We start from the raw sequence: 26,186 nt of genomic DNA, 5'->3' as shown, positions 1-26,186 counted from the left end.
GTGGCATGTTGCAGCAGAGAAAGTTATAGACAGGTGGGTGGGGGACCCTTCGACTCTTGTATTTGCATTGGTGTGTGTTCTGTGTGGGTGTGTAGAATCTCCTCATGGCCAGGCGAAAGTTTTAGTTTTCGGTCCATCAACAAAGCACACGCACACCGAGATATGTACATATATAGCATACATACACACAGACACAGTTGTATGTGGGAATTGCACTTGCAATTGCGAGTTCGCAGTTCGATTTATACATAAAGTATACGTAAATAATATATGTAAAGCTAACTAAAAGAGCATTCAGATATGCATATCGATATATGTATATGGCTGTCTCGATTCGCAGGCAAGTGGGGGAGCATTTGGACCATACCTGTGTGACTCTCAGCTCGGCCTGGGTGCGTCGCAGCTCGGCTGAGGCCTTGTCGGCCCGCTCCTGGGCTCGATCCAGTTCCTGGGACGTGGTCATCGTGGTCCTGCCAAAGGTTGTCTTTCGGCGGAAACGGGAAACATTCAAATTAGTTGGTTGGCCATGGATGGGGCGATAAGGATAACGAGTGCAAGACAACAATCGAAAGCGGTTCAAGGCATTAGCAAATGTGGTCAAATTTACAGAGATGGTTTCGAATACGTGTGACTTGAGGTGATGAGTGGGTGCGTCGGTGAGTCGATGACTCGATGAGTGGATGAGTCCAGCAGGCAAGCTGTTTACAATGGATCCAAATCCAATCCATGAAGCTGTGAGTGATTCAATGGGAGTTCGGCATTTTGGATTTCGACACACGTTTCTCTCATATTTGGGTGCATTTGACGCTTGGTTCTCTAGATTCGGTTTCTATTTGGGCTGCTATGGCGCTTAGTGAACTATGTGGTGGGTAGGCTGGGTCAGCGGCTTTGGCCGACTTACCGATATCTTGCCCGTTTCGAACATTAACTTTTGTACATTCTGCAAAGTACGATACGAACATATTTATATCTTAATCTTAGGGTACGCTTATTCGAGGGTATGCATGTTCGGCGGCAATTCAACTCGTTCACACCTCCCACTGTCTGCACAGCGATTAAATCAAAACCCAGCTATGTAGGCGAGTGCTGCTAATCCTGTCTAAGTATCTAAGTGCGCAATATGTCAGGGCTTTATCGGATCTGAAATCGTTGTTGGTGGTGGATGGTCGACTAAGTTCGACTTCAGCCTGCTGGCTCTAAATGGCGAGTGATAGTCATTGGAGGGCAGGCAAACAAAGTACTACGTGTTTTGGGTGATGAGTGATAGTTACAAGGTTCTAGATAGGATGCGATACGATATATGTGTCGGCGATACATCAAAGGTGCGATTTTGCATAATAGCGATATTCCACATTCGTTTTCGATGAAACTAAGCAACAATATTACATTAAGTTTGATCTTTGAACAAGGCCAACTCTGTGACATTACCGAAATATTACTCGATTTAGTTTGATTGAACTGTACAAATTTAAAACCAAAAACCAACAATTTGGGCGGTTTTATGGGAAGTGAAAGGATTTCAAACTACGTTACTCGAAAACTACGATGCTCGATATTATGCAATCTATTTGGTAATTGGAAGTTTGGAACTCGGATTTTTGGGCTTACTTTGTGTAGTGTGGTCTGTTCTTCTAGCTGCATCTATATTTGGTTTATGTCGGGTGAGTTTTAGATTTCAGGTTGATTGGTTGTTGTAGTTATTATAATTGTAGTTGTTGTAGTTGGGTAGTTGGTAGTTGGGATGCGTAATGTGTACATGTAAATACATATTCAGATACAGATATAGATATAGATAAAGATGTAGATACAGATAGCACAAAGATATGTGTTGTATGCATATGGGTTCATAGATTATCGATAGCAGTATGTATGCAAGTCTCTCGATTATATGTACACAGCGCAAACATACATACGAATAGACTGATGATAAGTTATTGGGTTAATGTTGGGGGAACTGGTCATAATGCACGAGTACCTGCGAACGCTCCAGATCGTGTTTCAGCCGCTCATTCTCCAGCTCCAGGCGGGCGATCCTCTGCTTGGTGGACTCCCAGTCGGCGCTGCTCCTGCCCATTTCGCAGGTGGCCTTCTCCAGCTCAGCCTTCGACTTGCCCAGTTCGCTCTGCGAGGCCTCCAGCTTGATCTCCAGCCGCTCCCGCTCGGTGACCGCCCGCTCCAGGCGCGTCTGCAGCTTCTCCACCTCGCTCTCGGCGGCCCGCAGCTTGATCTTGTAGTCGGCCACCTCGCGCTCGTGAAGATCCCGCTCCTCCTGCTTCTCGTGCTCTGCGCGATCCCGCTGATCCCGCAGCTGGGCCATCTGCTTCTCCTTGTCGCCGATGGCCTCCTCCAGGCTGGTTAAGGCGCCCTCGGAGCTGCTGTGGTGCGCCTGCATGGCCGACAAACGGGCCCGCGCCATATCCACCTGGTTGTCCTTCTCCTTCAGCAGATCCTCCAGGTTTTCAATCTAGCATAAGAGAGCGGGAATTGAGCAGCGAACACCCATAAAAAGGTAACCTTATAATAAACTCTGCTGACTCTTTTTGATCTGGAAAGTTTTTGGTGGCTCAGCAGCTAGCCAAGATATTCTCTATCACTTTCAAAGAAGCCTATGAAATGTATGTATATATACCTAAAGTTTGTTTTTGAAGATTGTTGTAAGCAGGCTATATAATTGTAATTTCTAAGAATTAAAGGGCTTAACATAAACTGGTTTTCGATTCAGGTTTAAGTAGAATTTACTGACTATTTGTGATTTTATTCCAGATTGGTCTGCTTCTAATTAATATTTAAGCATAATAATGCTCTCTCTAGTTACAGCAAAAAAATGGTTTCTGAAAGTGTTCCTGGAAAGGATTGGGGATTGGATGTCTAACCTTGCGCTGCAGCACGCTGATCTTGCGGTCCTTGATGTCCATGTGGTCCTTGATCTCGGTGAGCTCGCTGGTGAGGCGGTTGCGCTCCTGGACCGTCTGCAGGGTGCCCTGGGTCTTCTTCTCGATGAGGCGGTTCTTCTCCTCGAGGCGGGCGCGCATCTCCTCGACGTCCGTCTGCAGCATGTTGTAGTGCTCCTCTTTGGCACATAGCGACTCCTTGAGCACCGCTATGTGCCGCTGGTAGTCCTGACGGGAATTACTTTACTGTGCAAACGGAAAACTTGGACGCTAGCGTTTCAATTTACCTGGTGCTGCTCCTCGAGGGTTTTCATTTTGGCCGCCATCGCCAGGATCTCTTGATCCCTTCTCTGTATTTCAAGACGGAATTCGTCCAGCTGAGGTTCGATTCGGATGGGGTTGGGTGGTGGTTTTGGGGTGGTTGGAAAGGAACAAGTACAGATAACATTAGATCAGAGAGTGTTGCCACGCGTGGTGTTGCCTGGGCCGGGGACTGATCCTTAGCCAGGACTACAAATACTTGGTGGTTGGTGTTCTTGGTCTGCTTGTTGACTCAAAGTATCATTTGCTGTTGCAACTGAGTGTGAAATGAGCGAGTAGGAGGTGCGGACAGCGAGCTTACGCTTTGTATAGAATGAGAGTTGGTGGATGGGTAATGCCTTGGGCCCCCAAGGGGATATAACCCATCGGGTTTATCGGGTTAATCGGGTTTAGTTTGGTACTTAACCTTAACCTAACCGCCCTGGTTGGGTGTCCTGTTCGGTGTAATCGTGTAGTGGGATGGTCTGTTTCGGTGTATGTCTGGTGTTTTCTTTCGGGGATCGGAGGTAGGAGGGTGTTCTGAACTAGCAGGTGACTTGGCTGCTTTTCCGTACGATGCTCGACGTTCGGTTTTCGTATGTAATTTTATTGTTTGCTTTCGAAAAGTTTCCATTTTATAATGCTTACAGCTTAGGTTAAGTTTAACAGATTTCGAGAATATTCTTGCTTGTCGGAATTAAGTCTGAATGCAATCTTAATTAGGTTTACAGTTAAATCATTGTATAAATAGTACATCCCGTGGGATCATAAATGTATATGCGTATAATAGAATATTAACCATAATTATTTAAATACAATACTAGTATATAGAGAGTTATGTATAATGTGTATATCTTATATCAATATTCAAATGCCTCGTTTCTTGTTCTGTTCGTCGTCTTGTAGAAAAGGGTTACAAATCAATCTGAGTCGAAGAGGAGAATCAAGTTTGGCTGAGCAACAAGAACAGAAGTAGGAAAAGCAAGTGGATAGTATCTTTGTATCTAATTATCTATTCACACGCTCGCACATTGTGCTATCTTTCGAATTGGCTAGTGATAAGCTTTTATCTTTCGGTTACGCTCACATTCTTTGATGTACATATATCTATATGTATATATACGTATATAAACAATTGAAAACAGTTTATCTATGAACACAATTTCTGTTTTTGTTTTCCTTTTACGATTGCTGCATATTTTAGGGGTTCTCGAACTACGAACTACGACTAGGCAAAATTAAAGTAACTCCCAGACTCACATCCCCGTATCAATTGATCTAGTATATATTTAAACACTACTTTAACAAGGTTTTTTACTTTCTTTGAGAAATATCTATGCGTAATTTCGATTTTCAAGCACAAAAAACAGGTTAGCACACTATAACCGATAGTCCGACTAAAAGGTTTCTATATTCAAAAGTAAAAAGGTAATGAGTAAGTAGTGAAGTCTAGCATGCATTCACTGTGAATTTCGAAACAATTTCGGTTACTTCGGGGCACAAAACTGAACCAAATGTCTGCCAGAGGTTGGGGTAGTGGCACTCTATATATTCTTTTGTATACTTATCGATGTCTACCGATTTATTAGTGTTTAAAGCGCTTCTTCGAATACGAAATACAAACACTAGTTGAGTCGAGTACATAATCATACAATATAGTATTCGCATAGACACATTTTGAATGCTTCTTCGATTCACTTTGCTTGTTGTCTCAGACACACAAAAACTAATTCAACCAGGCGATCGAAAGCGATTCGATCCCCTATCACCTATCACCTATTCGGTTATAGATTGCACATACAAATTTCCATTGTTTCGTTCATAATTGACCTTCATTGCTAATCACACGCTAGTTTGCTCATAACTCTTGCATTTGCTTTTGCTGGGGAAGGCTTTGGGCTTTGACACTTAAAACGAAGTGTTGCACGGAGGAGGCGGAAGAAAGTCGAGTAAAGTAAATAATTTAGCAATGCACATTATGCCCACTAATGCGAGAGAGAAGTTATAATTGGATTGGGCTCCTAACTAACCAGTTAGGCCAGGAAGTTGGGTATAGTAGTAGGTTGGGTATAGGAGGTCCTTGTTGGCGCGGAAGTACTATGTCCATGCAAGGGTTCGTTACTTACTCGCTTAAGCTTAGATTAGATAGAGTGTGTGTCTGTGCTGCACTAACAATTGGCTAAGTTGTCGAATGTTCATACTAAGTACGAGTTACTCTATAGGTTTTGATTTAATAAATTTCAAGCTTCGTTTTTGTTTTTCTTCTCGACCTCGATTTCGATTTCGATTTCGATTTCGATTTTGTTTTTTGTTTTGTCAGCAGGCAAAACTTGCTACTTTCACAGGCGAGACAAGTTTAAAGTAAACGTTATTTCATTTCGCTTTTCTCCTCTTGTGTATATATAAATTGTTGTTACGTGTGAGTAAATCTCATTTAGTTTTATATACAGTCTTTTACTTCTGAGAGTCAAGAGCAAGGTTCTATAATTTCAAAAAAAAAATAAACATCCACAACAATTTGAATTCTCAGCCGAACTCGGCTTTCGGTTTTCTTAATGCCCTGAGTGCTCTATGCAAAGAACGTATGTCCAAATGTATAACTAAAATCGGAGTAACATTGGAATTTGGTAGCTTTGTCATTCGCTTCACTGTTTCTACTTTAAAATGGCACATGAAACAATAGTTCTCCTCCTCCACATTCTCCATCGCGAACTGCTTTAGCTTAGCCTAGGTCTTCTAAGAGTATCCACTTTATTATCATATATGTTGTATATTGTTTGTATAATACTTGGTGTCTTTTCTTCTCCCTACGCGACAACTGGTTGATGCAGAGGAAAGCGTTAAATGCAGATCGGCCAGCCGTCTATATCTTCATCGCTATATCGCACAATATCGGTTATAGACGGTAAGCCCTTCCAATTTGGGGTCGTTTGCTCTCTGATTGTTATATGTATATAGGATGCTGATGCTGATTCTGATGCTGATTCTGATTAATGAGGCTGATTGATGATCATTTTCGATTTTTCGGGTTTCGATTTTTCGATGTCGGTGTCGTCAGATTTCGGGTAATGGGGTTTTTCTCGGTTTCTTTAGGAGTCTAGGGATAGCGTGTCTACGTCAAATTTAAAACTTACTTGTCGCTTATGCTCTTGCGGCAGTTTCGGGTAATCTAAGTCTAGTTTCGAGTATGGCAGATGGTGGTGATGGTGGGCTTGATGCGGCTGCTGCTGCTGATGGTGCGAATGCGAGTGCGGGTATGCCGTGTGATGCGAGTGATGCGAGGAGTGGTGCGGATGCGAATGCGGATGCGTATGCGGATGCGTATGGGAGTGGGCCGCATGATGCAGTCCATCCACATAGTCCCTGGCACTGCTGGCCAGCGTTCCTCCGAACGGACCGCTCGTGTTGGCCAGCGCCGCCAGCGGATGTGTCTGCAGATGGTTCTGGTGCTGGTGCACATGGTACTGGTACTGCGGATGCATCTGCTGCTGCACCGACGCCTGGATGTGCGAGTGTCCCAGCGGCGGTCCTTGGGATCCGCCGCCGTAGTGTTGCGTTCCCGCGAACTGCTGCTGCAGGTTGTAGGCCAGGGCGGCCGCCGAGGCTCCCGTTCCGGATGCGCCTGCCTGGTTCTGGTAGTACTGCGAAATGGCGGGATTGGAGGCGTGCAGCGACTGGTGGGCCATCAGCTGGCGCTGCTGGAAGGGGGCCAGGGGATTGCCGTAGCCCAGATCGGTCTGGTACGGATTCCCGTAGCCCCCGTACTTGCAGCCATAGCCCGCCGCGGTCGTCGTCGGGTAGCTGGACACCAGGTTCGTTACGGAGTACGCCGGACGCAGTCGGGCAGCCGCTGCAGCGGCACTCTGGGCCGCCGTCAGCTGGGTGGGCAGCACCTGCGCCTGCGGCTGGAAGTACATGTTGGGCTGCGAGGAGAAGCTCGTGGACATCTGCATGAGGTTATCGTTGAGGTACGGCGGCGAGGTGTCCCCCGGATGCAGGGTGGGGTAACTGGACACCACTCGACCAAGGCCCATGCCCACTCCGCCTCCACCCAGTGGGGTGGTCACCAGCTGACCCAATTGACGGGCCTGATTTGTGAGATTCAGGATCTGCGAGCTGCGCGATATCGACTTGTGTGCCTCGTTCAACAGATTCACAATGTTCGAGGAGCTGGTCTGCTGGAGCGGAGGTGCCGGATAGCCGTAGACATCATTGTACATGGTGGCCGAGGGCAGGCCGGCAATGCTGTAGCGCCTTCTCCGGATAGGCGAGGTTTGCTGGCACGGTCCGTAGATCTGGGGATCGTACAGTCCGTATCCACCAGCTGCCGTCGAGGTCGAGGGGCCGTACAAATCGTAGCCGGGCGGGCCGTAACCATTGCCCGAGCCGTAGGACAGGGGGCCGGGACCCAGACTTCCCGGCCCGTAGTACTGGCCAATAATGTCCGGCAATGGAGGACTGCTTCCGCTGGCGCCCGTGTAGTTATTGTACATCTGAAACGGGCGATTTCAAATGGTTGGTTGCTGTAACTGCTGTGACTGACTGACTGACTGGTAGTTGGGTTTTGGTTGGTTGGTTTTTCTGGTTTCTGGTTTCTGGTTTTTCTGGTAACTGTTATCTGTTATCTGGTATCTGTGGTGTCAGTAGAGAGAGCTCTCTCTTTTTGGGTCTGTTGTTGGGTCTGGTGTTATCTGTTATCTGTTTCGATTTTCCGGCTTCGATGCGGTATCGCTCACACAGCTTTTGGCAGCTTTTGCTCTTGATTTCTTGATCATGATCGTGGCTTAACAAACATTAGCTATCTATCTGTATACATACATACATATATATATATATAAATATATTTATATATTGAGCTGGGTTTCACATATATGTATAGTAGAAGTGGCTTACATTTAACATAGCGAATGCGACTTTTACCCGAAACACTTACGGACTATTCTGGCCCCACATTTGAAACGTGATTTATTTGCTTAGTTCTTGTTATCATTATTTTTGTTGTTTTTCTACAAGTTCTTCAGATTGTTTCTGGTTCGACTTTTTACACTTTTGCGCTTAATTTACAATAGGGTTTTGTAATAGAATGAGATTGGTTGATTATGAGTTATGATTTTTCGGTACTGTTTGGTTTGGTTTGGTTTGGTTCGCTTTTCGTTTTTCCATTGGTTAACTTTCGTTCGGCTTTATATGGTTAGTTATATAGTTAGTTCGGAGGCACTTTCAACGGCTCTTGTAGGCACCCAAAAAAAGTTCAACAAGGGCGGGGGGTTGGGCTTAGGTGTGTGTGTGTGAATGTGTCTGTGTGAGTGGTGTGGGTGTGTGTGTGTCTGCGAAAAGGGGGTGTGGTTTCGGTGGTTTCGGGGCGAAGAGGAGGCGCAACATGAAATGTGTGTCACTTGGTTGACAGCCACGAGGATGTGGCTGGTTCTTGTATCTATTTATGTGTTGATGCCTGTATCTTTGTAACTGAACGTGTATGGGTGGCCCTGTAAGTGTGTCTGTGTCTGGGTGAATATATCTGTGAATGTGTCTGTGTGTCGATGCTTCTCTTTTGTTGCTGTATTTGACTTGGTTCGTGTGATCGACGCGGCATACAAATGCAACTCGGATTCTGATTTCGTATTTCTCAGGTATATTCTTGGGTATTTGAGTACTTTAGTATTTCGGTATTTTTGTTTTGTACAATTTGCTTTCGGTATTTTGTTTATACGCAGAAAAGAAACATAAATATTCGTATAACAATATATAGTTCAGATGCATTATAGAAATAACGTGCAAAAGTATATTTGTTAAATAATTTGGTTCGGTGTGTTGGAGAAACAAACAAAATATATATTCATATAGTTGTTTAGACAGACAGTGAAAGAGAGAGAGAGAATGTGTGTGTAAGAGAGACAGTCAGAGATTGAGATTGAGATTGAGATTGAGCTTGAGTTAGAGAGAGACGGTTACAAAGAGACTTATAGAGAGAGATGAAAAGAACGCAAGATGTGTGTGTCGTGTCAGACAGAGCAGAATATCACTTTTTTTCTTAATTCTTTCCTTAAACAAAGTGTATATTCCAGTGTAGGAGTGTTGGTGAGAGAGGGTCGGAACTGTGTGTGTTTTGTGTGTGTGTGCGAGTGGAACCCATCATGAGGAGAGTGTTGTAGTTGTTGCATTGCGTGTTGTGTGAGAGTTCGAGTTTGATTTCGAGTTCAAGTGGATGCGGTCAACGTTTGTAAGATAGGTTGGTACGTTCGGTATTTACAAAAACCAAAAAGTAATATATCATACACAAACACGAGCGCACACGGACACATGTGAATGTGTGTGAGTCAGGTGCAACGACACGACAACAATTGTTGCCTATTTTTCGGCCTCGAGATGGGCTTGGAATCTGGGCTTTTTGGTGGGCGGTGGGTGGCGGGTCGGAAGATCGGGGGTTTCGGGGGTCTCGGTCTGTAGTAAGCGGAATAACGCAATCAATATCAAAAACAACATACTGAAGAGTAACATATTTATATATGTATGTATATATATATGTAATTGAATTTGAAGATATTCGAATATATATATATATAAAGAGCGACAGAGACAGAGAGAGAGAGAGAGAGAGAGGGAGAGAGGAAAAGAGTGAGTGGGAGTAAGAGAGACAGAAACAGAGAGGTAGAAGTATATATTCATATGTTTGTTAGCCATATTGTGGATATATATACACGTCATAATTGTTTTATCATTTTATCGTCAAAAAGTGGTCAGTAAATGAAAGATTTGCCTTTTCATCTTTTCTTTCCTTTCTTCCGTCTACTCGAAGTATTAATCAATTTGTTATTGCTTTCCCTTTGGTCCTTTTTTTGTTATTTATATTTATGTTGATGTTATTTTTTGGTATCGTGCGAAAATATTACAAAAGCATATTGTAAATAGTTGCATACGTTCTTTTCGATTCTTGGTAAACAAATTTGTTTTCATATTTGTCATAGCATTTCTTCAATTTTTTTTGTTTTTTTTTTTTGGGGATCGCTTTTAGAACAACAACAAAATATATGTTTTTGATGTAATTAAAAAAGATCAATTCTGGAAACAAATATATACTTTGAATTCATTAATTGCGTCGCTTGATTGGTAATTCATTATTCAAGACTGGTTGCCTACGTTTTATGACGTTTTTGTGTGGATTTAATTTTGGTTCATTAAGCCAATTATTGGAGCCATTACAATCGATAAGTTTCGTGAAAAAATCATCTGCATCTTTTGGCAATAAAATGACAAAAGAATTATTCTTGTATGCTAAACAGATCACAGTTCACTAATGGTTTGTTAATTCGTATCTGATCAATTCAGTTGAGGTTTTACTTTCTGATTTGCGATAAATGTTTTACTTTGATTTCTAAGGTTTGCTCTTTGGTGTGTTGGTTAAATGTTATATATTACTTTTTGATTATGTAAGAACAGTAAGAAAAAGGAGTTCAAAAATCAGCGTTCCGTTCAAAATGCTAAGTTTAAAGTTTAACAAACATTTCGTGAGTGTGTGTGTATGTGGGTGTGTGTGGGGTCACAAAGTAAAACGAAAGTACAAAGCGAGTGTAGAAAACTATACTATATACTATAATTAAACGATTACACAAACAACATTAAGACACAAAACATACATTTACATATTTTAAGGCTTGTAGTAAAACAAAGATTTGTATAAATTTGAGAAATGATGCCAAGAGAGATAAAGAGAGAGAGAGAAAGAGAGCGAGGCAGAGAAGGAATACGAGGAAGAGAGCGCAGGTGAGCAGAACACTTAAAATAATGCCAAGAACTTTTGCTCACCCACGCACACACACACACACACACACAAACACATGGAAATGGCGGACCGAAATAACAACATTTTGGTTACAAGGTTACGTATACGTCACGTGTGTTTGTGTGGGACTACAATGGAAAGAGAGGGGGCTACAAAGACGGAAAGAGAGATGGATAGAAAGAGAGATGAATAGAAAGAGAGAGAGAGAGAAAGAGGGGGGGGGAGAAGGAGTGAGAGAACAAAGGCAAAGTAAGAGGCGAAATCAAAAGCCGAGTGGGTGGATGTGTGGTTGTGTGTGGGTGGAAGTGTGTTAAGTGCCAAATACATGTAGCAGAGTGTATATTTTGTGGCCATTCAACCATTTTGTTGCTATTTTCGTTTGTTGCGTGCCCAGCAAAAATCACAAAATTAAAAACAAACCCGTAAAGCGGAGTCTTGCAAACTGAAAAGAAAGCTGAGGGAAACAATTTCAATTTTATGACTCCGTGAGGCAGAAGGATAAGGCCACAAGGAGGAAGAGAGAGAGGAAGAGAGAGAGAGACTGTACCCCCACGACATTGACATGTGGGCACATCACATCACGCAGGACAAACAAAGGGAATGCAAAACATTAAAGCGGTGGGGGGGAAGTCCCGCTTTTCAATGGGGATCCCCTTTTCCTCGCGTTAATCATGACAAATCATCACGTTCACGTTTCGTTTCGTTTCGTTTGTGCCCGTGTTTTTTGTAAGCAAGGCCAGACAGAGTCCCTTTCCCTATTGTGTCCTGTCTGCCATTCACTACCCATCGTCCCTCAGAATCCCCGCCTTAACCCATTGTCGGTTGCTGTCCCATCTCTCGCCTCCACGCACGTGCCTGATGGAAATGTATTTCAAGTGACATTTATGAAGTGCATCCCTGTCGGCTCTCGTTTTTTAGAATTTCGGTGCGCTTGGCTTTTCTGTTAATGAGCGTGGATACCGAAGGGTTAAGGCGAAAGGGGTGTTAAGGTTGCATGGCTGTGTATATGCTTCTTGCACTTTTCTGCAAGTTCGCCCTGTTGCCGAATTTCACTAATTACGCAGAAAAGCAGGCAATGCGCTTTCCCCATTTTAGCCAGTATTAGTGTGTGACTGTGTTAGCCAGAAAGTGTCCTGGTGTGTGTGTGCGCGCTGATATGTGCCACTGTGTGTGTGAAATTTAATTTGCAACTCGAGGCCACAAGAGGACAGGCTAAACTAAAGAAGTTTAACCAGTTTTGTTTGTTTTGCGTGCTAGTTGCAAGCACAGAGAAAAACTCCTAATAACGTTTAGTTTCACTTAACTTAAATTTCAAAAATATCCCAATTTTCTATGCATTGTATTTTTAAAAGCAATGGTAACTTCTATTGTTACTGATTACAATGTTACTTTTGATATATGGTACATAAGTAATAACTTTTTTAACAAATGCAAATAATTCATTTCGTATAGAGCAGTACCAACCATCTTTGGTTAAATACATTTCTGTGCTCTGATGGATAAAAAATATTTTATATTTGCCAATTTGTTTTGAGGCGATATAGCCTCTCAGAGCCGATATACCCTGAATTTATTTGGTAAGAATTTGAAACCAAAACTGTTTTTCCTCTGCATGAAGTTTTTATGTCCTTTCCCTCTCTCTTCGAGTCGCCCACCTCCTGCCCCCCAGCCTTCCACCTCCCCGCCCCTTTGGGAGTTGCTCATGTTACGCCTTGACAGGACATTTAAATGGCTTTCGGTGTCTGGGTGCCTTGCAGCGCCTACTGCAGCGCCCCATTGATGGGGTAGCCATCGTTTTGATTTACACTACACCCTGTGTACCATGACCATCGCCACCCTTGGAATTTTCGCCCACAGACATTTTGGTTAGATGCATTTCGTCGGTTTGGTTGGTTTGTTATGCGAACTGCCTTTTGGCTGATTGACTTTTGAATGGAGTTGAAGGTTCTGTTCTGTACTGGTTCTTGTTCTTGTTCTTGTGTGCTGGATGATGAGTAATGACATTTCGAGCTGAGCTGATTTGATGACTGGATGATGATTCGCTGTTGGTTTTCGTGGATTTCAGTTGCCGCAGTTGTCTGACTGACTGACTGGATGGGGTGACTGTTTCCGGTGAAACCAGTGGGCGGTACAATACCTTGTAGTAGACATAGGCATTGTCCATAGATTTCTGGGTCTCTCGCCTGAGTCTTTAAGTGCTAATGTTGCTGCAATCGCAATGTTGCAGTGTTGCAGGGTTGCAGTATTGCAGTATTGCAGAATTGCAGTTCGTTGTACTTGGGCTTAGTGCTGCCTAGCCGCTATTTATGTAATTTGAGCTGGCCGCCGTTGGTGTGCGCAGGTGTGTGTTATTGTAATACAATAATAGACTGCTGCTTCCCCGTTACTTTTTACTTTATACCATTCACTCTTTACTTCTCCCCTGTTTCTTGGCGCTGCTTCCTGCTTCTTAGCGCTGTCTGCTTAGTGCAAATGCAATGTGAGTGTGAGTGTAACCTTCTGGCTCACCATACACACGCACACATTTTCACCGGGGGAAGGGACACGTACACGTACACGTACACGCACACTGCCACACAGACAGGACGAAGAGCTATAAAAAGAAATTGTTGTTGTTTTTCTCGCTGTCCTTTGGTGTTGTTGCTAGTTAATGTTTGCTGCGAAAGATTTTTTTTGGCTGCTGTGGCTGCTTAAGCAAAAATTATTGATTTTATGCTGCTCTGCTTTTCTGCTCTTCTGCTGCTGCTTTTCCTGCTGATTTTCCTACTGCTTTTCCTTCAGCTTCTGAACGATGGGATGCAGGGTTTGAAAAATTGCACTGGCACTCTCGATTTAAGCTATTATTTTCACACAGACACTGACATTTACAGGTAAAGGCACAATAATGAAATGCTCGACATTCCTATTTATCTACATCCTCTTGCGGTCAAGGAATGGAATTTTCATTTAAATATTCTCTTTTTTTCCTGCACAGCACACGCGTTCGCGCCACGAGTGGGATCTCCTTTCGCGATTCTATACGGATGATATTGGTGTTCGTGTGGATTTTTCGTATCCTAGCACAATCCCAGTTCACTTGGCTTTGGCTCGCTGCCCACTACCGAATTTTTTGCCATTTGCCTGTGCCAAAACTTTATTTCTTCTGTACGATTTGCGACGCGCTCTTCTCGATTCAAAACCAGTTCCTTTTTAGTCCGTTTCTCGGCTCGACGGCTGGAGCGTTGCGTGTACAACTGTTCGCGCCTGCGGAGCTTTTGCGACCACGAGGCTACTCAGCAGCATGGCATATCGCTCATCCGCACCGTTGCTCGGCCACTCGGCTCTCTGCTCAGCCGCTCAGCTTTCACTCGTCGCTCGTTCTTGGCGATTTGAGTCACGTAGATTTCGGCACTTTGTGGGCTCAGCTTTTGGCACTCAATCGAAGCCATGCTCCTTGCATTGGGTTTTGATAAGATTTGCGGAAGCTCGTGCTTCCAACACTCAGTTGTTTGGTTTTTAGAAAAAGATTATATGTTTTAACCATTTCAGATTATTTTTAACTGATGTAACATCGTTCAGCTATTTATGTATCGTATGTTTATATTAAGCTTTAGATGCAGTAAATGCAACGTCAATCCACAAATTAATACTAATTTAACTATGGATTTATATGATTTCAGCTAATATTAAGCAATGTGTCCTATTTATAAATCTTCTAGAATAATGCCCTTGAACATTTGCGATCGGCACTTGCCCCCCTTGTTCGTTTATGATTCCGAACTAAGCGATAACATCATACATCATGCTTTGAGTATTTAGTCCGCAGTCAATCGGCTTTCGGCACTAAGTTCACCACTCAACCGCGCAGCTTTTGGGATTCGGCTTTCGTCCCGATTGAGTCGCATTCCCGATTTCCGCTCTCAAGTCCAGTCATGTGGTCTGTGGCACGAGAAAAGCTTCCCAGGCCGAGCGAGAGCTTTTACGTTCATTTACGCTCAAAAGCTGGCGGCAATATTGATTGCTTGCCAAAGGCCAGTGGAGTGGGGCGAGGCGGGTGGCAGTGGGAGGGAGAGGATGAGGGCGAACTCGCTTTGCAGCTACTCGCTGCGAGCTTAACCCTGCACTGGCTGCGGCTGGTTGAAACGGCCTTTCCTGCAACTGAAGGCCTGCGCACGACGTGGACTGCACTTCTCGAGCAGCTGACTTGCGGGCGGTCCCACCTCTGCTACCTGACACGCCCCCTCACCGGATAAGCCCCCACCCCCACCTCCACCTCAAATGGCCCCATCGAATGGCATTCCGGGCGCGCTGGCCCGCAAAAGTAGGCAACACTTTGCATATTAAGGCAGCTTCCATTCAATTATTATGCTAAGTGGGCAACTCATTAGGCAGTCATTTGTTTTCGGATACGCCAGAACAAATTGAATTCCTTTGCGCCGTGCTTATCGATAATGCGGAGTGCAAACTCCGCCCGGCACCTGTCCCTTATGCATTTGTGTCTCCTTAACACACTTAACTTGCAGGGGTTTTTTCAGCGACTGCAAAATGAATTTTGCGGTAGGCCGCGTAATTATTTTATGCCCCCGCAAAAACAAAGAGCTCCGGCAACCAGCAGCATAATATATCAAGCGTTGAGCGAGGCCCACTGGCAACCATAACGAGCTCCCAGCACCCAGCACCCAGCACCCAGTCTCCCCTCGTAGCGCCATGGTAACCCCCATGTCTTCCGTGCTCCATGCCCATTATTATTTATGCGTATGCATAGGACACAGGGCTGGTTCTTTCGGCGGCAACGTTGTGTGTGCGGGTGTCGTGTGAGTTTTATTTAGTGACCTGCGAGTGAAATGCCTGCCGCAATCGGTTCGCGTTGCTGGGGGAATTTAATACGTAGCGGGCAGTATTTTATGGGTTTTCTGTCATGAATTAAAGCCCTGCACTTTTAGCCTTTAAAATTACGACACTGCTTCCTGTGGTTCTGTAGTTCATTCCCTCATTTACAGCCCAATTTATGATTTATTCTGCTAAAATTGGGCAATTGCAAATGCTATATGACAGATAACATATGACAAATTCCTTAGACCAACTGCATATACCCATTTATTGCTCTTTCACTTTTATAAATATTGTAGAAACTACTATTCAATAAGAATCTGAAGTGGCTTTGCTAGAGCTGCTATCCAAATAACTTTTCAGACGCTCCTAAGTATCCTTTCCAGGACTGTCCGCGGTTCGGCCCCAACGCTCTTAAGTCCGCTCCTGAGGCGGCATGTGCCAATCCCCGTAAGACATGTACAGCCCCGTTTACCCCGCTCGGCCCGGCTTAGGTTGCTAATTAAAATTCAGCCATTGGCATCGTTTTGCATAGTTTCTAATTTGGCAGAGCGTTACGAGAAGGCGGAGGGAGCAGGATGAAGGGGGGGACAGCAGGACATGAAGCCGAGTAAGGGCGAGCCAAACAACATGAATATTTGAATATGGATCTGTGTGGTCTAGCATACTGAGCAGCATGCCAAGCTTTGGTCATCGGCAGTCGGGGGTTAAGCCAGGTTGGATTGGCCCTAAGAAGGTCTTTAGCTCAGAAGCGTTTTTTATATCGCATTTAGTAGCATTTTTTGTTTCCTTCTACGAGTAGCAAACACACACTCACCCTTACCCCTTGCTCCTCCTGAGCAAATTTCTTGATTTCACGCTCCAAATCAAGCTGTCTCGTTGTTGTTGTTGCGTTTGTTGTTGTTGTGGGGTTCAGCCGAAGTGAGAAGGTTGAGTATCGCATAAGTTTGTTAGATTGGTGTACATATTATATATGTATGAGCGTGCCAGAGTGCTTGGTTTGAGGTCAAATGTAAGCCAAAAGTTTGAGCATCAAGCAGACAAAGTGGCGTCGGTTAAATGGCCATAAGAAGCCGACAATAAAACCAAGTGGATCCCCTACAAAGTATATTCGCATATTCCAGCCGAGATGAGCACATACATGCGTGCCCTGGGCCTCCGGCTTACATAAGAGTGGCAAAAGTCAGGGCGGCCAGAGAGGAAAAAGTCGATTCAATGCGGCTCAACTTGGGCCAACTTGCTAAACAAGATGAATTATTGAAAGTTTTTCACCCGAAAGAGGATGAAGGGGGTCGGCGGGGTGCGCCGGCAGCTGCAGCCTGCAATAAATAGAATCTGCGCCACCGAAAATAGGAAATGTAAAACGCAGTGGCCTCGAAAGAACTGCGCCAGCCGATTGCTCTCTTTTCCGGCCCTGTTAACGTGGCGAATACGCAACAACTTTTAATTGCTCGCCCGTCAGAAAGAACAAAAAACAAAAAAACAAAAAAACGAAAAAACGAAGCGGTGGGCGAAATTTGTTTTCTTTTGTATGGTCATGTGGGCGGGTGTCTTTTTTCTTTAGACCGGTTTTGTGGGCTGATTTTTAATTACTGCTGTCCGGCCGTGCAACTATGCCGCATTTCCTCCGACCATTTGTTTGCTTTATCAGTGACAAATTAATTTCGAGCCTCGCCAATCGCCCATCGCCGGTCAAGGCGGTTGTTGTTCTGTCCCGCCTTCCATTCAATTGGTATAATATAATATAGCAAAGCCTTCCAGTCCCTCTGGCTGCAAAAAAACGTACAAAGCCCTACGCAGAAATGAAATGCGATTCCCGAAAAAAGCCAATGGGCGATGAGCCAAAAAAGGCAGGGGCAAAAAAACGCCATTTGAATACTTATTGTGCAGGGAATGCCATAGAAATGGGGCCCAGAAAAGGATGCTGAGCTTATGCAAATGGCTTAAACGCCACGGGGACTCAGTGCAGAGCTCAGATAAAATATGAAGTTCAGAATTCAGTGAAGAGTAGTGGCCATTCTTTGCTAATATCTGTCATTTTTATGGCCAAAGCACATGGATGAGATGCAAATTTGAATTTCGAGGCTGACCCCTTTTGACTTTTGGCTAGCTGTTAAATGGCCAGCTGAGTGTTTAAAGTGTTAGTAATTTGATGACTTCCCAAAGAGACTGCCGTTCTGTTTTCTCGAACACTTGAATGCCAATCGCACAATGAGAACATTTTCCATTTGCGCAGGGTACTCCCATTGGACTGTTCCTTGGCCGGCGTCTGTTGTCCTTAAATAGATTTTGTTTCTGTATCAAGGTTATTTATGCTGCCCACTGGGAATTTGCCCAACTGTCTGACCAAGCTCTGAAAATGCTTTTCTTATTTTCTTCCCCTCCCTTGTTTTCCATTTTCCGCACTTTATATTTTCTGTGTGCTTGGCTGGCTGCCTTTTGTTCCGTTTGAGCTGGATATTACGCATACGCCGTGTGTGCTTGTGAGGGAGTTTTAGCTCGGGGCACACATGTAATTAAAGGGGGTGTACGAATTCGGATCAGTAATAAGCAGTTGGTTGTTGCCGTGTCCTTGGGGAGGTCGACGGGCAGAAAGTTAAGCTGCAACTGCAGCAGCGACTTCGGACTCATTTCAGATTGATTTCCCGAGGGGAGGCAATACGTCTCCGCCCAGGCCTCGTGTCCCGTGCCGCGCCCCCGCCGATAAATAATGGAATGCAACAATGGAGGGGTAAATGCACTTTTCCTGGAACTGGCAATGCATTACTGCAGCATACATAAATGGGGCACGCGAAGATGCCTCCATTGTGGCGCCGAAAAGTGTGCAACAAAATCGAGATTTTATTGGGTGGCGAACAAAGAAATGACTAAGCTGCTGTCGGAGTGTGCGTGAGTGTGAATGGGATTGTAAGTGTGTGTGTGAAGGTGTAGGTGTAGGTGTAGGTGTGTGGGGTACGTGTATGGGTGCACTGCACTTAATGTTAATTTGAACGACGTTCATTGATGTTGACTGCCTCCACTGTCCTCATTCGCGTCGGCACAAAGTTGCAAATTAATTAAGCGACAACGGCAACAAGAACAAAACAGTACAAAATATGCAAAACATGTAGCAAAACAAATGGAAAGTGTCAGGCTCTGTGGCGGTGTGTCTGAGTGTGTGAGTGTCTGAGTGTCCATGTGGGAAATGAAAAATCAACAGTGGGAAACAGTGTGAAAACACTACGAACAACTCAAGCTTTAGTTGGCATAAAAGCGAACATTTTCTAGGCTCTACTTTTTTTTTTTTTTTTTTTGAACTATATTGTAACAGTTATAAAGCGGTGTTTATTTATAAGATGTAGTATAGGTGTAGGTATATCGAGTATATATGGCTTAAGGTCTGCGTGTGTGTGTGTCTTGGGTTCAACAAAAAGTGGTAAAAGTTCTGATGTTGCATCAAATGTATCGAACTCAAGATGCATAAAAAGTGTTTTTCGTATTCAGAGGGAATGGACAGGCGGGGAGAAAGGGAGAGGGGAAAGTTCTCCCTTTCTCCCCAGCTGCCCGTGTACGAAATCATTCTCTAGAGCATTGTTTGCCGAACGAAAGAAAATTAGAGAGATAGATTGACAGAGACATATAGAAAGGTAGTCTGAGAGTCGGGGAGCGAGAGTGGGGCTCGACCTCGTCCCTCGTTTCCGGTGAAGAGTGGCAAGGGGCTCCAAAGCATATGATCGGGTCTTACCTGCTTCTGGGCCATGGCCTGCATCTGCTGGAACATCTGGCGCTCCTCCTCTTTGCCTGCAAACAAGTAATGATATCGTAAATAAACTAACGCGTATATGCCAATTCAAAGGACTCACCCATTCCCTTGGCCTGCAGCATTTCCAGCAGCTTCTTGATGCTCTCGTCGCGGGCAATCAGTGTTTGCTTCTGGGTCTCCACCCGGCACTCGAGATCCTTGATCGTCTCGCGCAGGATGCTGATCTCCCGCTGCAAGTGGTCGTTCTCCGCGTAGATCGCCTCCATCTGCTGCTGCATCTCCAAGTTGGGCTGTCGCATCCGCAGGCGCAGCTCCTCCTCCAGCTGGCGCACCAGCATGGCTTGTTTCTGTGGAGGGTATCGTTTAAATTATTAACAAAACATACTTATTATATTTTATGTATTATAAGATGAAATCATTGTAGTATAATATATCAGATGAAATCAGAACTATCAGTTAGCTTATCCTGGTTCATTGAATGCAAAATATCCGCACTCACCTGGTTCTCCGTGCTGAGCAGCTTCAACTGATCGTTGATCAGACTGTACTTGGCGCTCTCCTCCTTGCGCAGTGCCCGCTCCTTCTTGAGCTCCGGCGACCAGAAGGTCTTGATGCTGTGCATCGAGCTGCCCAGCTTCTGGTTGGTCAGCTCCAGTTCCCGCTTGAGGTTCCCCAGCTCCCGCTGCAGGTCGGTGTTCTGGTGCTGCAGGTCGCCCAAATAAGCTCGATCCGATGTGGGCCCCATGCCCGTATTGTATCCTCCCATGGCGCTGGGACTCTGGCGCGCTGATCTGCCATAGAGCTCGTCCTCTAGGTACAGGCCCCGTTCGAGGGATCTGTCCCTGGAGCGGTCGCGGGGCTCCCGAATGGGTATGAACTCGCGATCGTGGGGATCAACGAGTCCGCCGCGATCCAGCGATTGGTAGCGGGTTCCTAGGTGGGATTAGTTCGAAGTGTGATTTAGTTGTGGGCTTGTGTTTTCTATTTAGCAACTTAGCGAGGGTTACTTCACTTTTAACATAAACTAATAGTACTTCGAGGTCAATTTGATTAGGCCAATTTTATTATTATTTGATGTACCCTGGCTTCATATACTTCAAAAGCTTATGTCTTTTGCCTTGAAAACATTTTGTTTACAAATCATTTTTATACCCTTAAGATAAGTTTGAATTGATGGTATTAAACATCTTGATTTAAATGCGTGTAAGTTGAGTTATAAGCTACATGTATTTTCCCTTAGCCATACGAGACTATATTTGATGTCTGCTTTAAAAATCGGAACAAATTGACCTCGAAGATATAGAACGTATTCTGTGCCCCATTCGAAAGCTGCGACGGTTATTACTTGGATAGTCCATGGCATGGGCCATCGGTGGTCTGCTGGCGCTCCGGCTGCGATGGTGACCCGCTCCGGCCGGACTGGTTGGCTCATCCATGTCGCGGTAGTATGGACTGCCCATTGCTGAAATTCACACACACACAGAATTCATGAGGATGACCAAATGAGGATGACGGAACGGGCGGAACAGGTGGTGGTTTTATCTCTGGTGGTGGTTCAGGTGGTTGTTTCGTGTTTTCGTTTTGGCCACCAGAACAAAAGGAACGCAACCAAAGAAAAGTATACTGAGTGATTTGCTAGAGGTGGCAACTAGTGCAGTGGAGTCTCTGCCTCATTTCCTTCCGTTTTTTCTAATTTTTCTGTTGGGTTTGTTTTGGTTTGGTTGGGTTAGGTTAGTGGCAAGGAACGCAGGTTACTAAAAAGGAAATGCAAAATGAAAAGCCAACAAACGAAGGCGGGTAGGAGTGTTTGTCGTGTCCTGGCTTTGCTCTCCGCCCACACAACCCGCTCGTAAGCCCGCTACCCTGTATGTCCTGACCCCTTGTTCATATTTCATATCCCAGCCCACCGTCAAGGGCCATAAACTAAGTTTGGCCCGGCACGAAATCATTTTGCACGTCAGAGCACGAAACTAAATTTGCGGTTCCGCCAACGTCCTTGTCCGCCACTGTTCACTACTCACTACTCAGTGTTCAGTACTCAGTGTTCGACTCATAAATGGTTTATTCATTCCCCCCGCAATGGCGGCCAAATGCTAATTAGCTGGCGTAATCAAGTGCTGACCCCGTTCAAGTGCAAAACAGTTTAGCTAACCATAATTGTAATCCAGTTTGAGGCTTTGATATCAAACGCGTGGCTCCGGGCAAAGTTTCAGATGCAGATTCAGTTCAGTTTCGGTTGCAGAGATAGTCGTTGGTGATATTTTCCAAGGTGCACTTCTCTGCAGTGGTTTTCCCAGAGTTTCCTAGAGTCGCACGGCTCAGCTGTGGGCCATTTCCCAGTTCTGTTGACCCGGTTCCTGGTTCTAATGCAATTTCCCGGCAGCGGCAGCTGCTTCACGGAAAATTCCCATCCAATCCCCGCGTCGAATTCAATTTGCATGTGTTGGAGTGTCGGGTATGGAGTGTGGAGTGTCGAGTGTCGAGTGTCGAGTGCCGTTTGTGTGGGTTAATTGAAATGAAAATCGGTTGAGATTCGCAGGATGAGTGAAGCGAAACGGAATACGAAATAAATGAAAATCGAATCAAGTGAAATGAAATGAAATCAAATTTATGTACCATGCGCATGCGTGTGATGTTAGACAGAAATAATAGACTTTAGTTAGAAATTGCATTAGTTGAGTCGACTACAAATAGTACGAAATGAAAATAGTTATATATGGCGGTAACAAGTAGAGAGCTAGCGAGCGATACACAAATCTCCAAACATAAGCGTTAATTTTGCATAATGAATTTTGGCGAATCGAATTTGGAATTTGGAATTTTGTATGACATCTGCGTTGGGTCCGCAGAGGGGTTAGTACTTTCTAGATCGGTGAAAGCAAAGCCAATTGATCGTAATCGTAATGGGGGAAATAATCATTGTTCGCAGGGCTCTCGCACAAACAATATACTGGCCAAGTGCTGGACTACGTTTGTGCTCAGATTGCGTGGACTAAGTCCAGAGATTCAGTTCGGTTTTGGTTTAAGTTTGGGTTAAGTTTCGGGATGGAGTGGTCATTCACCTAGAGGACTTCCGCGTGGCGCTCCGTAGTCCCGGGATGGGGATCGATCGACCGTCGGCAATTCCTGGAGACGCCGCACGCGACCCGGACTGCGCACACCAGAGCTAGTTACTGGATTATATTCGTCACGTGACATAATCCGCGGCTCATCCGCGGCATGCAATCACACACGGGGTGCAAGTGGAATGTGGTACGTGGAACCGGAGCTTGCAGTTGGAGTTGAACTGGGCTACCGGGTGCAACCTTAAATGCAACGTTGAACTTTGATTGCGGTTCTCTGGTTGGTATTGGCCTCTCGGTTGATATGCTCGGTTTTGATTGATTAATTGATTGATCTATTCGCCACTTTCTCTCTCTGTCTCTCTCTCTCTTTCTCTTTCTTGTGCGGCATCTGCAAGTGGAAGAATTGAGAAGAGAACGAAAAACATACACACAATAGTACAATGGCAGACAGCACAATCGAGACAGCACGCTCTCTCGTCATAAACAATATATTGCATTACGCATACGCCCCGTTGCACACTAAAAGCCAAGGCTTTTCTCCTTTGCATTTAAATTGGCTGTAACTCAACTTGCATATCCTTAACCTTTTTACCTAAATCTCAGTCGGGAGCTGTCCCACTACCGTTCCAAAAGCGCATAAGCGAATACGATAAACAGACTTAACAGGACTCAAAGGACAAAACTGGCATTGGCTGTGGTGAGGCGGGCGCATCCCGCCTAGCTTTGCACTGTGGCCGCCTATGTAAATTCGTGTTCTACGGCAACAAATCGCATGCAAATTGCCACTCGAGCGGCTGCCTCTCGGTTGCAGGAAGTCTCCAACAAAAGCTGTCAGCCGGAGTTTATGCGGTTCATCTTGGAATTGGCATAGGCCTTTCTTTAATAAGACAGATGTGGCTGCTTGGGGCCAAAACATATTACTCAATAATAATGGAAAACAGAAAGACGGACTTAGTCAATGTTTCTTTTACCCTAAAGTATAGCAATCCTGGGAATTCATTTAAAGTAAGAACGAAATAAGCGAATTAAAAACTTATCTCTTTCTGGCTGATAACTCACGTGTTTAGTACTTTGAAACTATAATAATCAGAAAGACCCAATTTTGATACCGATGGACTTAAGTCATCGTTCCTACTGCTCTCATTTTAACACTTGGATGTCATGAATAGCAAGTTGCAATTAAGGCGTCGCATAAACAATGCGGGACAGTGATAAGACGCAGTGAAATGCTGAAGCTTCGGCTGCTGTGAATTATGTGAATAGGCCAGGAGTGCGGATATCAACGGCAGCAGCAGTACGACAGCTGCAGCGACTCAAATGAGTGCTAAATGAATCAGCAAGCCGGAAGCCCATTCACACAGCCATGAGCCATGGGCCATGGGAAGGAAGCCTCCGCCAGATCCTGTGGATGTTGATGTGGATGTGGATGCGTCTGTGCCTGCTCTATGTGTGCGGCAGAGAATGGGGACATAAAAAGATGGAGGAAGCGCAGCAGATGAGGTCAGGATATGGCAGACAGGCCATAAAATATCAGGCCCAGATTCGATTACATCGCCATGCCATTAGGGAGCCCCAGGCAGTGCACTTTGCTGGGCAAACATATCCAGATACATATATACTACTGCCAGATTTATGTAGATGCGGAGAGGGAGACGGATTGCACTTCGAGCTGCATACTTGGGGGACCTGGAGCTGAAGCTGCAAGCTGGAAGCCACTACGATTGTTGTCCGTCCGGAGGCCGTCTTATCAAGCTATCTGCTCCGGGGGCCTCCACCCCAAAACAAACATGTTGAATAGCCCCGAAAAAAACGAGAGGCGTCCCCGGAGAAAGCCGGAGAGAGAACTCACCACACTGGTGGCAGTGCGCAAATGCGTGCCATCTCACCAGCGGACTTTCCTCCTTTCTCCTATCTCCCTTCTTCGTTCTTCTTGCTGCTTTCTCCATTCGCTCCCGCTCACAACAATAGCGTCATCGTAAAACATTTGCCGTATTTTGTTGTTACCACTGCCCCAATATATGGATTGGCGGCGTTTTCTTAGCCCGCACACACACACCCCCAGACACACACACACTTGCACACACTGACTCAGACCACATGTAAAATAAGGTTGAAATTTGAAATCAATAAAAGTTATTCGGCTGATCTAAAATTAGAGCAGGCAACTCAAATAACAGCCGAAGGAAATAAATAATAAAGGCAAACACCGCATCATTGACACGCAAAGGAGGTAACTGACTGGGCCGGCCCCCAAAAAAACAAAAAAGCGGAACAAAAACTGACAAATCATGCGAGCATTCGAATGCGTCGAGCCTGCCCCACAAGGCACTATCCACAGATCTAATTATAAGTTTCCAAATTGCTTGCCAATCTGCGAATGATTGATTGATTGAACGGGGCGTATGGGTAATGCATGAAAAACAGACTAAAATTACTCGCTAAACTAAGTTACTCGGCTACGTTCTAGGACTGCAACTAGGTCTAGGATAATCGGGGATCGTACTTTATATTCAGCTGGAAATATTCATCGGTAGAATAAAAGAAATCACAACAGATACGAAATGGAGATATAGAAGTTACACAGCGAGAACAAAGGCAGGCACAAAAACAGATTACTCATAACTGATTACGGTTAAATTATGGCGGATGGCGGCTCCTGTTACACAAGGCATACGCACAAATCAGAAATCAATATCGCTTAAGGCTCACATCACAAATTGAAGTTTTTGCTGTGTTTCTCTGGTTGTGTGTGCGTGTGTGTATGTGAGTGTGTCTTACTTGGTGTCAGTGTGAGCGTGGGTGTCGTTACGTATACGTAATACGGTTAAATAGCTCACCCGCTTTGCTTAGGCGATGAATTTTGAATGATTTTCCTTAACGAACTGCGGGCGAATGAAAAACTGGCTAAGCTAACTGCTGCTCCTGCTCCTCCTTCTCCGGTTAATCCTCTTGCTGCTCCCCGACTTCCGCTTCCGGTTTTCAGAGCCCGCACACACTGACGCACTCGCGCTGCAACTACATGTGTGTGTGGGCGATTTGTTGCTCGTCCTTATGGCCGTTGCCAATGCAATGGTGCTGGTGACTGCGATTGCGATTGTGATTGTGTTCGTGTCTGTTGTCAGGCGGCTCAATGGGCATTTCCGGTTCCGGTCGGCTGGCTGCTTGCTGCTTGCACTAATTTAGTTGATGACACTGGCTTAGTTAGTTTGTTGACTTTCGTGGCGTGCGCTCGCTGGCTAATTGCATTTTGTGTTTATGATTTAAACGGCTTTTGTTTTATGTACATGGCTGTGTGGGAGGATAATTAAACCGCGTGAGTTTGCAGCTAAACTAATTAAAGTCTTCATTCACTGAGAGGGTTTTTTGTGTTTCATTTATTTTTTCAAGTGGTTTGGTGGCTTCGTGCCCAACGAGGATATTTTTTACACTCGTTCCCGTTGACACACATTTGAGCCCCACACACACACACAGCGATACGGAGAGATAGGGAGTTAAAGAGTGCTCCGCAAAATGGAGTGGAGAGTGTTCTACGCACGAGTTACGCTCACGAACAACGTAAGGCTCGACGTAACGAAAGGGGGTTGTGGGGCGGAGAGGTG

The 26,186-nt window shown here is 45.0% G+C and overlaps 1 protein-coding gene across 17 annotated transcripts in view; it reads right to left on the bottom strand.

Moving 5' to 3' along the window:
* The window catches only part of LOC120443882 (trichohyalin), a 34,039-nt gene that overhangs the window by 6,947 nt on the left and 906 nt on the right, over positions 1 to 26,186 (bottom strand). For 2 of the 17 annotated variants that reach the window (XM_044005712.1, XM_044005709.1), the window contains exons 1-11: positions 25,425 to 25,872; positions 22,585 to 22,975; positions 20,868 to 20,984; positions 20,022 to 20,455; positions 19,623 to 19,869; positions 19,505 to 19,560; positions 3,179 to 3,268; positions 2,874 to 3,119; positions 1,976 to 2,464; positions 902 to 940; positions 368 to 484 (exon numbers count right to left, since the gene is read on the bottom strand). In XM_044005712.1, the coding sequence (XP_043861647.1) occupies positions 368 to 484; positions 902 to 940; positions 1,976 to 2,464; positions 2,874 to 3,119; positions 3,179 to 3,268; positions 19,505 to 19,560; positions 19,623 to 19,869; positions 20,022 to 20,455; positions 20,868 to 20,984; positions 22,585 to 22,720 (1,971 nt within the window). In that variant the 5' untranslated portion in view covers positions 22,721 to 22,975; positions 25,425 to 25,872. Of the gene's footprint in view, positions 1 to 367; positions 485 to 901; positions 941 to 1,608; positions 1,642 to 1,969; positions 2,465 to 2,873; positions 3,120 to 3,178; positions 3,269 to 6,325; positions 7,685 to 13,108; positions 14,217 to 19,504; positions 19,561 to 19,622; positions 19,870 to 20,021; positions 20,456 to 20,867; positions 20,985 to 21,674; positions 21,915 to 22,584; positions 22,976 to 25,424; positions 25,876 to 26,186 lie in introns of those variants that run through there. The other 15 variants (XM_044005710.1, XM_044005711.1, XM_039623291.2 and 12 more) reach the window with 14 other exon arrangements.

This window comes from Drosophila santomea, chromosome 2L, assembly GCF_016746245.2.
Source record: "Drosophila santomea strain STO CAGO 1482 chromosome 2L, Prin_Dsan_1.1, whole genome shotgun sequence".
NCBI lineage: Eukaryota > Metazoa > Arthropoda > Insecta > Diptera > Drosophilidae > Drosophila > Drosophila santomea.
Note: the sequence above shows the minus strand (reverse complement) of the source record. Positions and strands in the feature narration are given on the sequence as shown.